Here is a 15,675-nt window from a genome sequence, read left to right as displayed (position 1 = left end):
TTCCCAGGCCTGCCCAGTCCAGAGCCAGGCCCAGAGGAGATGCTTGGGAAATGTTTGCTGAATGAATACCTCATAAGGATTCAGTGAAATCACTTCCATAAATTATTAAATGTATGTAATTTATCTAAATGTCTGGCACATGGTAGGTGCCTAATAAATATTTATATTGTTGCTGTTCTCCGGGCAGGAGATAGTTGACCCAGGGTGGGCTGTGGGGAGGAGAGGGAAGGGGATGAGGATGTCTAGCTTGGGGAGGGAGAGATCAAGAAGGAGGCCCAGGGCTCTGGCCTGGCTACAGGGGAATAGAAAGTTCATCCCTGAAATAATATTACCATGACTACTACTAACAGAAACTATATTGAGTACTTACTATTTACTCAGGAATGTGCTAAGCACTTTGCATTTATTAATTTATCCACTCTTCACAACAATGGGGATTGAACCTGCAACCAGGTACGTGCCCTGACCAGGGATTTAACCCACGACCTTTTGGTATATGGGACAATGCTCCAACCAACTAAGCCACACTGGCCAGAGCATGGTGAGTCTCTTGAACACTACTTAAATCCCCTGCTACACGGACATGCCTGGAGGGAAGGTGGGGCGTTCAGGTTGGGATAAGAGTAGTGGATCAGATCACAGGCTTTGGAATCACACTGCTTGGGTTCACATCAGCAGTGTGACTTGCACAGATTGTTTCACTTGTCTGGGCCTCTTTTCCCACATCTGTAAATTGGGGATAATAATAGTCATTTCCTTAGGGGGCTATAGTGAGGACTCCCTGAAATGGGGAGTCTGCCTTGAGAGTCCTTTGCCTCCTCCTCTCTACTTTAGTTCCCCTCTCTATTAAACAAGATTCCTAACTTCCAGCTCAGCTCCCCACCTCCCTGACTCCTAAGGGAGTCTGCCTCACTGGGAAACTCCTGCAGGACAGGCATTACCTGGACAGTGTCCACGGGGCAGGGCACAAAGTCGGTGTGTGAAAGGCAGCGGCTTGGGCCCACCAAGTGGGGCCCCCGGGGTCCTTCCCGCCGATACTCCTTGATGGGTTCCAGATGGAGTCGCTCTCTCGGCAGCACAGCCTCATGGCATGGGGCATAGCCAGGTGGGGGGAGGAACTTGAATTCACCATGTCGGCCACCAAGAAGGAACCGTACCCTGATGGGAGAGTGAGGTTACAGGGGAGAGTCTGTGCTCAGTAGCAGTAAGGGAGCAATCCTAGGGTTGGTGGAAGGTTTTGGGGAGACTTGAGATCACTGGGCAGTCAAAGGATGATAAAGGTTAACAAGGAGTCAGAAAGGATATTCTAAAGTCGAAAAGAATGTCTGAGGTCAATGGGAATCATTGGAAAGTCAAAGAAGGAAAGTGTGGGGTCCTTAGAGAGTCAATGTAAGGTCACAGAACGTCTTTTGGAGGCTCGTGGTCAACAGAGCATTTGGAGATATTGGAAGGTTTTTGGGAGACCAAGAAGGTCATTTGGGAGTCACTGAGAATCTGGTGTAACTATGAGATAACCATAATTGCCCCTGAATGGGAAGTCATTCACAGAGCTTGGGGATCATTGGGAAAAGGCTGACTAATTGAGAGGTCTTTGAAATATGTGCGGTCACTCCAGGGTCAGTGGGAGATTAATCGATTGAAAGGTCATTGACAGATGTTGGAGTCACTGAGAAGTTTTTAAGAGTATGGAGTCATCAGGAATGTCCAAGGTCATTGCGGATTTATTGGGAGGTTTTGGGGTCATTAAAAGATCATCATCATATTCTGGAGTCATTTGGAGGTCACTGGAATAGCATAGAGTCATTGGGACAGTCTGAGGTAATTTAAGAGTCTGAAGTTTTTAGCAGGTCACTGGGAAATTTTGGGGACACTTGAAGGTCACAAAAAGAACCTGGAGTTGGGGAGAAGCTAAGGTCATTGGGAGGACACTGAAAGTGTCTGGGGTCATGTAGAGGTCATTGGGACCTTTACCTAAGGGTCTGACAAGTCAGTCTTGAAGATGAGCTGCTGGGTGTTGGCAGTGTTTGGAGAAGCTGTCTCAGGACAGTCCCAGGTCTGGGGGCTGACAAGGGGACAGGGGCAAGTCCTTACTTTACACCAGCTGAGAAGCTGACGACAGGGAAGAAGAGCCCATCAAGGTTGAAGGCCTCGAAGACGCCCTGTACGGGACAGCCATTGATGCGGAAGGAGATGGATGGAACACTGAGGTCCAGGCAGCAGCTGACCACATCCTCTGGGGCCAGGAGGTGCTGACCTGGGGAAGTCACTGGGCGTGCCACGTGTCCTGCACCAGGGTCACCAGGGAGGGGTCAGAAATCAGAGGCCCCATGGGACCAATGATCTCAAGAGACAAGGGGCGGATATTAGAGGATCTTATGGAGTTTGGATCCTGGAAACTCTAAAGTCAAGTGTTCCTGTAGCTCTGCAACAGGCAGAGATCAAGGCTCCCCTGAGGTTAGGACCCTTAAAGCTGTGGGGTCAGAGATTAAAGTCTTTCTGGAGTTAGGATTTGGGACCTTTACCTAAGCTGACAAGTCAGTCTTGAAGATGACAGATGGGGGGAGGAACTTGAATTCACCAAGTTTTGAGTCAGAATTCAAAATCAGAGATCATAATAATCTGAGAAGTTTTCTGGGATCTCTAGTTCTGGAGGCTATGAAGAAATGTGTTAGGGACAGGATTCTGGAACCTCTAGGTAGAGGGTCATGATAAATGAGGAGTAAAGAATCAAAAGTTGGCCTGTTTTGGGGGGTCAGGATTCTAAGAACTCTAAGGTGTGCGGTGAGAGGCTTGGAAACTCTAGGGTCAATGGTCAGGGTTGGTCATCCCCCAGAAGGGTTCAGATACCTGTCCAGAGATGCAGCCCATCGAAGCCGTAGGAATAGAGGTCATCGCCAACCCCGTTGCCGCCCCAGCCCTCGCCACCCCCAGGGTAAGGGCTGTAGCCCTCAGTGAGGGCCCAGCCCACCCGCAGGTGGGTGGCCTGAGCTGTCAGGAATGGAGTCACTTCGTCCACCATCACCTCAAAGTACCATTTTCCGTACTGTGTAGAGCCCTCTGCTCGGCCCACAAAGATGTTGGGGCGGATGCTGTAGGAGAGAGGGGAAAAGAGTGGGGGATGAAGGAGAGGTGGAGAGGAGAGCCAGGTTATTGCAGGGGTGGAGGGAGAGAGGCAAAGAGACAGAGACAGAAAAAGAGATATATACACAGGAAAAACAGAGAAGCAGAGGCATGAAGGCAGGGAATACGAACAGACAAAGGGAGAACAAGCAGAGACAGAAACAGACAGAGAGACACCAAAGACAGAGAGAAGGGAGAGATGGGGGAAAGATGTGGAGGAGAAATAGAGAGAGACAGAAACAGAGAGTGAAAGGAAAAGACCGATGCAGAAATGGAGAAGGGACAGAGGACAAGAGTGGAGAGCCAGGTGAGCTGGGGCAAGAGCAGACAACTGTGAGGACCAGGTGTTAAGTCCAGGGTGGGAGACAGAGGAAGAGACAGCCACATGGTGTAGAGTCTCTTAGTCAGGGTGAGGTCAGGGTCGGTTCAGGTGTTAGGGGTCAGACCTGGTGACATAGTTGATGAGGTTTGTCTGCAGCAGAAGCTCACGGCCAGGGAGCAAGTTCTCGGTAATGAGATCTTGATTGGAGCGCACAGCCACGCCATTACACACACACAGGGAACACAGCACGTCCAGCACCTGGAGGTCAAGGTCAGAGATCATGATGTAAGGCACCAGGGCAGGAATCCAAGGGTGGTATGTCAGAATAGGTAACGGACATTTTGACTGAGAGGAAGTAGAGAAAGTGGGATATCCGGGGTCACAGAGAAACAGAAAGGTCAGGTGAGACGGTAGGGGCCATATGAGTTGGGATAAAGCATCAGCAATGTAAAAAATGAGTGTCTGAAGTAAGATATTAGAAGGAAAAGGTCAGGGAAAGAGAGAAAGGGCTATATTAGGGAGAGAGTGCAGGGGTCAGGGTGAGATTTGAGATTGGCAGGGGTTGCAAACTAGTGTCTGCCTCCACCCCAGCAAATTCTGTGAAGTGAGCAGCGGTGGTGTAGACATTTAGGCGGTCAATGCAATTCAGGACCAGGGAGAGCATCCCCTGAGGTGGGAAAATCAAGGGGGCACCACAGGAGTCCCAGGCCCTCCCTTCCTTGCCTTTCTTGGATTTACTAATTTATATTTCTTCAACAACTATTGACTGTGAGTTCCCAGACGGGTAATGTAAATCTGTGATGTGGTTAGAAATAATGCAGGTAGGACCTGTGGCAAAGTGGAGAGTGTGTATGCACTGCACCAAAGACTATAAAATTGAAAAATTATAAAAAATTTAAAAAGCATTTTATAGATCAAATGAAGCACATGTCTGGCCCAGAATTCATTTCAGAGCCATGAGTTAGAGGCCTTATGTTAAAATGGAAGCATATGGGCCATAGCCAGTTTGTCTCAGTGGATAGAGTGTCGGCATGGGGACTGAAGGGTCCCGCGTTCGATTCCAGTCAAGGGCACATGTCCGGGTTGTGGGCTCAATTCTCAGTAGGGGGTGTGCAGGAGGCATCTGATAAATGGTTCTCTTTCATCATTGATGTTTCTCTCTCTCTCTCCCTCTCTCTTCTTCTCTGAAATCAACAAAAATAAAGTATATTTTTTAAAAAGATGAAAGCATATGGAAGAGGAATCCAGGTAAGAGATACGATGGGGGAGGAGAGTGAGGGTAGTGGAGAGTTCTGGGGCCATGGGGCCAGGGTTCAGAGTCAAGGGGATGAGAAGTCAGGGGTGAGGGCTAACCTTGTGGTTCCTCCCATGCTTGTCCAGAAGGGAGATGATGGACTTGATGTGGTTCTCTTGGATGATATTTAAGACTTCAGGACTCTCAATCAGGACACAGTACAGCACCTCTAGGATTCCTGCACGGTTAGCAGAATGTGAGGTGAGGTGGCTGTGGCCCTTCCCTCCCCCAAACCCCTGTCTCTTCCCATGAGCTCTCCTACCAGATGAGGCTTCCAGCCTATCCAGCTTGCTGACCAACCAATCCAAATTGTTGGAGAAGAGGGCACAATTGGTACGATTGCCACGGATCAGAGAGGCTGAAGGTGGAGAGATGGGTTAGACCCAACAGTACTGGGGACCTGTGGAGTTCCAGGGGAAGTCATAACTAGGCCCCTTTACCCAGGAGTTCGTAGAGCAGGTTCACAATCTCTTTCCAGGACTCGGCTGCCTCCTCCCCGGCAAATTCTGCGAAGTGAGCAGCGGTGGTGTAGACATTTAGGCGGTCAATGCAATTCAGGACCAGGGAGAGCATCCCCTGAGGTGGGGAAAACAAGGGTCACCACAGGAGTTCCAAGTCCTCCCTTCCTTGCTTTTCTTGGATTTACTAATTTACGTTTCAACAGCTAGTGACTGTTAGTTCCCAGGTCTACACCAGCACGAATAGCTCATGTCCCCCTTCACTCCCATCACCCCCCTCTCCTTCTTGGCTCCCCAGATCAGTCCTGTCTTCTGTGTCTCTGTCCCCAACATAATACAGCCTTATAAGCCTCAGGGCTGAATTTGTGCTTCTCTTTCCCACAGTTTTCTTTCCATCCTTTTCACTTCCAAGCACCCCATTCCTGGTCCCAGTTGGCCCAGTTCACTCTCCACACTGACCATCAGAGAGACTGTGTTGTTGTTTTACATTTTAATCTTCTGTCTTTTTTATTGTGAATTATAACAGACACATAGAAAAGCAAATAAAACATATACAGTCAATTGTTACTCATGATATTTAAGTTCTGTAACGTCCCTATGAACACTGAGTTAGAGAATCCCGAACCATGACTCCCAGGGGAAACACAGGCAGTTCCTCTATTTAGTCACAACAATTTCATCAATCAACCAATATACACTCTGTTTTATGTGCATTTCTGTTTAAAAACACTGATTTAATATATATTATTGATTCATTAACATTAAGAATCAACAATAACTCATTCCTGAATGAAGCTCATCTAATATGTATTTTCTCAGTAAGGCACCTCCCAGATTTCTTGTGCTTCAACACTACACTTAGGGCCCATTTTAAGCAGCAAAATCAACAAAAATGCAAAAAAATATGGCACCAAATATGTGACAAAAAGGACACTTGTTTATAACATGAGACGTGAAACAAGAAAACAGAGTGTGCCCTCGACAGTGTGGCTTAGTTGGTTGGAGCAATAGATGTTTCTCTCCCTCTCTCCCTCTCTCCCTCTCTCTGTCAAAATCAGTTTAAAAAAATATATCCTGGAGTGAGGATTTTTAAAAAAAAGGAGATGAAAGCGGAGCATGGCCTTGTTCCACCTCAGCTGGCTACATGTGACTGAAATTTCTTACCACTGCACAAGGCCACACGTGTGCTCTAGTACTGATTAGGGTAATACAAATAAACTTTAGCAGGTAGGCAAATTGAAAATACAGAATCTGTGAATAACAAAGACCAAAGTATATGTTTTACCAAACCAATATCAAGAATAGCTATGGCACCATGACCCAGGTCAAGAAAGAGAACATTGCCAGCCAGCCAGGAGTCGCCTGGATGCCCTTTCTGATTACACAACCCTTGCTGCTAGGAATAAACCATCATCCTGACTTTTATGAAAATCTTTTCCTTAATTTTTTAATTGACTTTTGCCTGAACTTGGAATATACAGAAAGTATTCTTTTGTACATGGATTATTTTGCTCAATGTTATAGTTTAAGATGCAAGAACATTGTTGCATCTGACTATCGTTTGGTTTGTTCCTTTGCATTGCTGAGTGTATCCATATCCATTTTATGGATATGACACATTTGTGGATCCATTCTAGTGGTGGATATTTGAGCTGTTTCTAGTGTTAGGCTGTTACCAGTAATGCTACTATGACAACTGTTTTATCTATATCCTGGGGCCCATCGCACTAGTAAGAGAGGCAGTGCATGTGGTTCAGAGCATAACCAGGCTGGAGTCACCTAGACTGGCTCTGCCACTAGCTCCTCCAGGTATGCATATGGCTGCCTCCCTTCGCTCAGGTCACCCGCCTTGAGCATTCTACTGAATTTTAAATTGCACCACTCCCAGCACTGCCTACTGCTGCCCTGCTTTATTTTTCTCCTTAGCCCTTGCCACCATACCATATAAAATTTTTATTTTATGTGTTTATTTATTTTAGAGAGGAAGGGAGAGAGAAGGAAAAACACATCAATTTGTTGTTCCACTTATGTATTGATTGATTGATTCTTATATGTGCCCAGCCTGGGGATTAAACCCATAACCTTGGTGTATCGGGATGATGCTCTAACCAACTGAGCTACTTGGCCAAAGAATAATTTTTTTATTTTATTGATCATCTATCCTCCTCCCACGTCAACTCCGTAAAAACGGGCATTTTGTCTGTTTTGTTGACAGCCATATCCCCTGGCATATTTGTTGCCCTTCAGAGACCCATCTGTAATATGGGAATTACAATCCCCCATGGAGTTATTAGAGGATGTCATGTACATAGTGTTCTTAATACACAGTGAGGGCTAAATTCAAGGTAAAATAACCACTAACACTTTTATATAGCATCTATTATTTACTGGCCCTGTTCAAGGACTGCATATACTAACTACTCCATAAGTAAGTTTTGTTATTGTTACTATTATCATTTCTATGTCTGCCTCCCCCATCAGACTGGGAACCCCTGGAGAGGAGGGGACCAAGTTGTCAACCTTTGAATGAACATGCATCCCCATCACCATGTATCAGACGCCCACCTTGGTCCAGCCCCCTCTTCCAACTGTGCTCAGCCCTTCCCACTCAGACCCCACAGCTCCTCCCCTCGGGCTCCCATAACCCAAACTCCTAGCCCCGACCCCATCTGAGTTTTCGCCCTAACTGCCCTCCCAGTCTCCCAAAGACCCACCTCTGCCCCTGCTCGGCCCCCACGCCCCACCGGTTCCGTCCTCTCACCCCACAGGCTGCGTCCCCACAGACACCACCCCTGAGTCCGCAGCCCCTGGGCGTTTATCCTCGGACTCCTCAGGCCTTCCCCAGGGCCCGGCCCCTCCTTCCCGGTGAGGGAACAAGGTCGGCCCCTCACTCCACGGGTTCCCTCCCGCTCGCACGGACCCGCCCTCGCTCCGCCGGAGACCTCGCCCTCGAGGCCCCGCCCGCCCTCCGGCCGGACCGCAGGCCCGCCCCGCGCCCGCACCTCCTCTTGGAAGAGGCTCTGCCGGTTGCGCAGGCTGCGCAGCTTGCTTTGCTTCTCCTCGTGCTGCAGCTCCTCGGAGGGCGGCTCGAAGTAGCCGATGAGGTCCTGCAGGCTCAGGACGACGCCCTCGATGGGCAGCGCGGTGCCAGCCGGCGGCCCCGAGCCCCGCGGCTTCCCGCTGAAGCTGTCCAGGCCCCTGTGGGATCGCGCACTCGTTCGCCAGGGGCCGAGTGCCGACCATGGGTGCGGGAGTCCCCCCACCCCCGCCCTGCAGGACTCCCACAGACACACCTATTAACAGAGAGGGAGACGGATATGCAGAAAGACGAGGAAGGGCCTTGGCCGGAGGTTATGCGTGGCCAAGGGCAGAGCTGGAACTAGGACTCATGCCTGTGTAGGCACAGGGATGGTGGAAACAGGAGTCGGAGTTGGGAGGTCCAGGGTCAAGGGTCTGGGCGTCAGGGGTTTGAAAGGTGATGGTCAGAAACGCTCAGTCAGATTAGGGACCAAGTATATAAAGGTCGAGTTTAGGGGTTAGTGGTCATGTGGATGTTGGCAGGGATGTGGATGTCAGAGGCAGAGATTCACGGGGTCAGGTGCCTGAACGCCAGGAGCATGGGGGTCAAGGTATGGCCTGGCACCCGGCAGAGAGGGCAGATCGCTCACTTGATGAACTGGTTGTACAGGCCAGCAGTGCTGTAGATCATGCGGGCAGCCTGGGACTCCTCCTGCTGGCAGCGGGTCAGTGACAGAGCGTCATCCATGTGGCCTTCCTGGTGCAGCATGGCCTGGCGGTCGGAGGACAGAGAAGTCAGGAGGGGGCCTTGCTCCCTAGATTCTAGCGCCCAAAGCTGCCTGCTTTCTCCACCCAATCTCTCTGCCAGTCCTCCCCTTCCAGCCCTCTTTATCTCTCTCTCTCTCTCTCTCTCTCTCTCTCTCTCTCTCTCTCTCTCCCTCTCTTGATCTTATCTCTATTGCACACTTTGGTCTCATTTTCCCTGTCTCTCCTTCTCTGTCTTTCTCTGTCTCTTTCTTGTCTGTCTCCAGGCCAGACCCTCTCCACTTGTATCTACTAATGCCTTAACATTCCCCCATCGGAGCACTATAGCAGCACCCCAAACTTAATATGTCCCAGACAGAAAGCCTGACACCTTCTGTGAATAAGGCCATCACAGTGCCAGCTTTCCCCTGAGCTGACCTCTAGTCCTGTGGCTGTGAATATCATCCTCCACTCATGCTTCCAACTACAAACCTTGTTCTTCTTGCAAACAGGTGCGTCCCTAGTCTTCCCACTCAGCAAGTCTTTATTGAGTGACGCTGTTATAGACATTGGAGCTAAAACTTTAGATCCCTGTCCTCCTGAGCTGACACTTGACTGTCCCTAACTTGGTTAATGGCACTTCCATCCTTTTGGTTGCTCAGGGTAAAAATCATTGCATCACCCCAACCCCTATCTCTCTTGTCCCGATACCCAATCTGTCAGAAAATCCTGTTGGCTCAACCCTCAAAATACAACCAGAATCCACCATGTTTCCCCACTCCACAGTCCCCACCCTGTTCTGTCCTCTGTCATCTACCACCTATACCCTCCCAGCAATCTTCTCCCGGTCTTTCTACTCCAGCTCTGCACCCCAAATCCCACCACCCACAATCTGTTCCTGAAAGCAGCTAAGGAACCAAAACACTCTGTGGCTCCATCTCATGCAAGGTAGAGGCAAAAGCCAGGACCCTCCCCATTACCACAAGGCCTACACCATCTGCTCCCATCTCCTCTCTGTCCTCACCTTGCCCCTCTACTTGGCCCTCACTCACTCTGCTCTGGCCAAACTGGATTTTCTTTCTGTTATTGCAACAAACCAACCTCATTCCAACCTTAGGGCCTTTACACATGTTCTTCCCTCTGTCAAAAGTAGCTTTCCCACTCTTCAGTTATATAGCTATGTACTTCATTAAAAGCAGTTTATTCACCATTTCTGAGCAATGGGGGGGGGGGGCGCGAGGGGAAGGGCTGGGAACAAGTCTGTATAGCTGGCCTATATTTACACACACACACACACACACACACACACACACACATCCATCCAAAACAACTTGGATACTCATTAATTTGTTGAATGTCATTCTCAGTCTGCTTGTCACTCTCTGTCTTTTCCATCTCTGTCTCTCTGTCTTTCTCTATTTTTCTGTCTCCATAGTTTTTTAATCTCTGCCTTTCCCTGTCTCTATCTATATTTCACTCTCTCTTCTTCTCCATATGTATTAGCAATATAGATTTCTCTTCATTTTTTCCTCTTTCTCAATCTTAGTTTCTCTCTCAGCCTGCATATTTCTCTCATCCCATCTTCAAACTCCTGAAGGCTCAAGCATGAACCCTCCCCCCACCCCCCAGTCTCCTTCCTCTCCTTGCCAGGTGCCCACCTTCTTCTTGAGCACTCCGAGCCGCAGAGCCTTGGGGTCCGGAGCAGCATAGGTGAGCCACAGGCCTGAGGCCACATGCTGCACAAAACACAGCGACTCCCCATACTTGATCTCAGGGGGACCCATGCCTTCCACGTCCCGCTTGGGGGCCACATCCAGCTTCTCCTGCAGGGGCAGGGGACAGAGGTTAGCTCCTCTGCTGTGCAGTTAGTAGGGGAGCCCCACTGAGAGACTGCTGGGGTGGAATTTGGGGCTCCAGGTGAGAGAGGGCACTCTGACCCCACCGACCTTGGAGATGCGGAAGCAGAAGGAGGTGGCCTTGGTGTGGGCCTTGCTGGCATCAACCACCACCAGACCCTGGTCCTCAGTGAGTGCCAAGTACCGCCCCGTGGTGACATGGCGGATGCGAAGCGGCTGGCCCCAGCGAAGGTGGCTCCCACTCCAGCTGTGGACGGTGAGGGCAAGATGGTCAGAGACCAGCCCCGATCCTCCCATGGAGACCATGGTCTTAGTTCAAACCTCCTCAAGCCCCAAGCCCCCTTCCAGGATGCCCCAAACTTTCCTCAAATCTTTCTTAGAAACCCCTGTCCCCCTTCAGGAACCCTAATAATCTCCTCTCGGGCCTTCACAGCTTCTTCTTGGCTCCCCAGATGTCTTTAGTGCCCCCAGTTTTCCCAGACCTGTCATCTTATCCCTCTCCACTCCCCACATTTTCACTCAGAACCCTCTGACCTCTCCCTCAGCACCCCCACAACCCCCAAGGCCTCCTTTTCCTCCAGAATTCTAGGACCCTGAGGACTTCATTGCTCTCTTGGGCTCCCCAGATTTCCCCTCAAAACCCTCCAGTCTCTTCCTCAGTTTTTCCCTCTTGTCCCTTCCAGACCCGCCCCCCCAGACCCAGTCCCCTCCCCCAGCTCAACCCAATGCCCCCACCTGATTCTCAGAGGCTCCAATCTCCAGAGGGAGCGGGCGTGGGTACACACAGCTCCCCCCTCATAGTGGACAAGCCTGGGGACGTGGGAGAGAGTGAGGTCAGGGGTTCAGGTTCCAGTCCCCCAGAATCTGATCCCTAACCCTTCCCATAGGGCCCCAGCCCCCCAACTGACCTTTGCACTCCTCCCTGCCCCCACCCTGAAACCCCATGCCCTCTTGTCCCCCATCCAGACCTGCGCTGGTCATCACTGTCAGCAGGGGAAATGGTCAGACACTCATCCATGTGTCCATGAAAGAGGCGGAGGACATGGCCCCCGGTCACACAGCCTGCAGATGAGCAAGGAAAGATGATCACTGTGGGGCTGGTGCTCCAGACAAACCTGGGAGCCAAAGGGGAATCCAGGGGCCTGTTTAACCCCCGTGGGAGGCTGGGGCCTGGGTTGGGGGTCTGCAGTTAAAGATCGAGTTTCTGGATATGAAGTGGAGTCTGAGATTTAGGCTAAGTTTGAAGTCTGAAGTGGAGGTATGTGATTTGGGGTCTCAGGTTGGGGATCTAAGTTTGAGGGTCTGGATGTGCAGAGCTGGGGTCTGAGTTTGGATATTTGAGATTGGGGTTAGAGATTTGGGTCTCATGCTCCCTGATATTGGGGTCCAAGTTCCAGGGTTTGGCCTGGGGTTTGGTCTTAGAAGTTTGAGGGTTGGCTCTGAAGTTGGGATCTGAATTTTAAGTGTGATTTTGAAGGTCTGAGGCTGGTAGCTGAGGTTTAGGGTCTGAAGTTATAGTTTAGGTTTTGAAGTCTGAGCTTTGCAATTGGAAGTTGGTGAGTCTGAGATTCAAACTTCAGGCCTGAGTTTTGGAATCTGTCCTTTGAGTCTCAGCTTGAGTCTGGCTTAGGGCTCTGAGGTTTGGGGTGTGAGAGTTAGAGTCAAAGTTGGGGACCATGCTTTGGGGTCTTAGCATGGGGGTCTGAATCTGGGAGATGATTTTGGAGATATGAAGTTAAAGTGGAGGTCTGAGGTTGGTTAGCTAAGGTTTAGAGTCTGAGTGAGGGGTTTTGGTTTGGGGATCAGGGTTTGAATTTTGGGGTCTGGGTTTGGGGGTTGAGGTCACATGCTATCTGTGCTTGTCATCTGAGGCTTAGGGTTGAGAATAAGCTCCAAATTTGATGTTCTAAGCTTAAATCTGAGTTTAGGAGTCTGGCCTTCAAGACCTGAATTAGGCATGTCAGCTTTGGGGACCAATACTCTGGGTCTGAGTTTGGGAGTCTGATCCTGAGTTCTAGATTTGGGGTCAGTTGGATATCTAAGTGTGAGGGTCATAGTTTGGGGTTTGAGTTTACGAGGTTGTGTTTGGGTATATCTGAGCGGCAATGTGGGAAGTCTATGTTGGGGCTCTCAGTTTAGGGTCCGGAATTATGGGAGTCCTCACCCTCTTCACAGCCAGAGGAGATGGGGTTCATGTTCCACAATGTTTGCATGAAGGAGGCATCAACTTGGAGCTCCCCACTGGCTGTTGACAAGTGCTGAAGGCAACCAGGAGGTGATGGTCAGAGACAGTGGTGATGGGCCAATAGTTCCAGAGGCAGAAGCCAAAACCCAGAGGTGGAAGCCAGGAAACCGGCAGATGAGAGACAGAACATTAGAGGTCACAGATCAGGAAACCATGATCGAGTCAGGAGATGGGGTGTCAGAAACCAGGAATTGGGAGTCAGGAAACTGGAAATTGGGAGTCAGGACCTTGGGGCCAGAGACCAGGCTAACCAGTGATAAGGAGATGGGGTGGATCCCACGTGCCTCCAGCCCTGGAGGCAGTAGTAGCCACGAGGGGGGTGGGGTTGCTCACCAGGTAGCGCTCAGAGGAGACACTAACGAGGATGAGGTCATCCCCAACTCGAACCTTTTCTCCTTCGGACCTCTGCTTGGAGGCTGGGTGCATCGTCCACCAACAGGCTTCTCCTATGGGGGCAGGGTTCTCAGGATGATGGCTGCCCAGAATTCTCTTCCCAAGGTCTTCCCAGTCCTGAGCCTTCCAAGCCTTCTGCCCCAAATTCTCCTACTGCTGCCACCAACTCTCTGCCTCAGTTCCCCCTTCCTGCCCTCAGACCCTCTGCCTACGATTCCCCCATGCTTGCCCAAGTCTCCCCATCCAAATTTGTCCATTTGCACCCAGAGACTCTCTGCCCTAAAGTCCTCATTGTTACCCCTAGAGCATTTCCATGTCTACCCCTATAATTCTGTAGGTCTGCACCCCAACTTCCTGCCTGTCCTGTCCCTATCACACCCTGCCCCCTCCAGCCCCTCCACCTGTTGCATCCTCCTGCAGTCCCACGTCGAAGGCCAGCTTGTCGGTCATGGAGCGGGAAGTAGTGAGGCAGCTCAGATACTAGGATCATAGACGGGGGGGTCAGCTCCTTCCTGGAAGCCACTGCACTCCCTGCCCCCTGCCCTTGCCCTCTCACTGGTGCACTCACCATGCTGCTGTGTGCATGTCGGAGCAGGATGGCATGGCCATACAGGAGTGTCCTGTGTCCCCCGCCCTGGGATGACTACAGGGGGTGTGGGGGAGGGAGGAGGGCACAGAGTGAGAACAGACCCCCAATACATCTGGCCTATCCCAGGTGGGAATAGGATCCCCATTAAATACCATGCTCACGCCTGGATGCAAGGAAGCCTCAGCTCAGACCAGTAGCAGATTATCTGACTCAGTTTCCCTACCCATGGGAGTGGGGGCTCTGTCTCTGAGAAGCCTGTGGACAGAGTGTTTTATATTCCCCAGAGCCCACTCTGTCCTCCCTGCCAAGAGTCACTCGGGGAGGCTGGACCCCTCCTCCAGGTACCGAGGACACTCCAGGAAGGCCCAGCATCTCATGTTCCATGGACCTCAGCTCCTTCTACTCTAACCTGTCGCATCATGGCTGGCAGCAGCTGGTGTGCACTGGTACAGTCCTGCCAGTTGATAAAGATTTGAACAACACCCGCAGAGACTTGCCCTGTGCTGCCACAAGGAGACTCCACCCCGCTTGAGGGGTGACACCCCGTCATTCGATGGCACCAGGCCTTCCATCCCAGCTCTTACATGCCCATGCTCTGAGGGGGCCATGTGATGGGGCCTCATGATCACATGGCGGAGCCACTCCTGGACTGGAGGGGACCCACACCTGGGATAAGAGAGGTGAGGGGAGAGGTCCCATGCGGAGAAGAGCTGGGATCAGGGTCAGGAAAAGGAAGGGAAAAAGGAGGAAGTAGCAGGCAGTGGGAACAGGGGGTCCAGAAGCCCCCATTCCCTTCCTTCCTTCCTTCTTTCCTGGCCTGTTCTGGGGTCCACAGCCCCAGCCTCATATGCAGGATGTGAGCCCAAGAGGCAGACCCGGGCTCAAAAGAGGTGGGAAGGACAGGTGACACCCAAGGCCAGACCTACCCACTTATCCAAATTGAGGGCCTGTGGGGGTGGGTCAGAAAGAGGAAGAAGAGCAGATGGTAAATGAATGTCCTCCCACCCACCCTGGCCACCCATCGGCTCAGGGGGAGCCTCACCTCCACGCCGGCCTCCACAGTGTTGGCCAGCATCTCCTGCAGGGCTCGGACGGACAGCGACTGCTCCAGGACAAAGCAACAGATGGCCAGATCGGGGGGCACGTTCTGGAGGGGGGTGAGATGTGAGCAGAGGGCCTGCAGGCCCAAAGATCCGGCGCACCCTTTGCCCCTCTAAATACGGAGACCCAGACTCGACCCCAACCCTCCAAGAAGCCCTGCCCTCTGCCTCCTGCTTCAGACACCCTGAATCCTCACCAATATCACAGAAAACACCTCTGCTGTGCCTCCTCCCTCAAACATCTGAACCCCATCTGAACCCCACAGAAGCTTCCACGCTACCCTCCTGCTCAGGCACCCCACACCCCACCTAATCTCCGAAGATGCCTCCATCCTCAGACACACTGCATCCGCCCAACTCCAGGGCGCCTCCGCTTCCCCTGCAGGTAACTCAGATCTCTCCAACCCCAGAGGGAGCCCCGCCTCCTGCTGTCACAGAGCAGCCCAGTTCCTGCCTCCTGCCCGGACACTGTGAACACTGCTTCAAACTCACAAGAGGGCACCCGTAGTCATCCCCTCAGCCTCCCACCTGTTAGC

General features: G+C 51.3%; 1 protein-coding gene across 1 annotated transcript in view; it reads right to left on the bottom strand.

The window, feature by feature from the left end:
* RYR1 (ryanodine receptor 1) overlaps positions 1 to 15,675 on the bottom strand; it is a 127,174-nt gene that overhangs the window by 104,191 nt on the left and 7,308 nt on the right. The window contains 18 exon segments of the mRNA XM_023760566.1: positions 942 to 1,158; positions 2,092 to 2,284; positions 2,848 to 3,089; positions 3,567 to 3,700; positions 4,796 to 4,914; positions 4,999 to 5,094; positions 5,177 to 5,312; positions 8,197 to 8,392; positions 8,863 to 8,984; positions 10,615 to 10,779; positions 10,903 to 11,059; positions 11,548 to 11,622; positions 11,781 to 11,874; positions 12,977 to 13,070; positions 13,391 to 13,503; positions 13,852 to 13,930; positions 14,019 to 14,093; positions 15,082 to 15,186. Of these exon segments, the coding sequence (XP_023616334.1) occupies positions 942 to 1,158; positions 2,092 to 2,284; positions 2,848 to 3,089; positions 3,567 to 3,700; positions 4,796 to 4,914; positions 4,999 to 5,094; positions 5,177 to 5,312; positions 8,197 to 8,392; positions 8,863 to 8,984; positions 10,615 to 10,779; positions 10,903 to 11,059; positions 11,548 to 11,622; positions 11,781 to 11,874; positions 12,977 to 13,070; positions 13,391 to 13,503; positions 13,852 to 13,930; positions 14,019 to 14,093; positions 15,082 to 15,186 (2,412 nt within the window).

The sequence above is a fragment of the Myotis lucifugus genome, unplaced genomic scaffold, assembly GCF_000147115.1.
Source record: "Myotis lucifugus unplaced genomic scaffold, Myoluc2.0 scaffold_185, whole genome shotgun sequence".
Classification (NCBI taxonomy): Eukaryota; Metazoa; Chordata; class Mammalia; order Chiroptera; family Vespertilionidae; genus Myotis; species Myotis lucifugus.
This window is presented reverse-complemented; position numbering and strand designations above follow the sequence as displayed.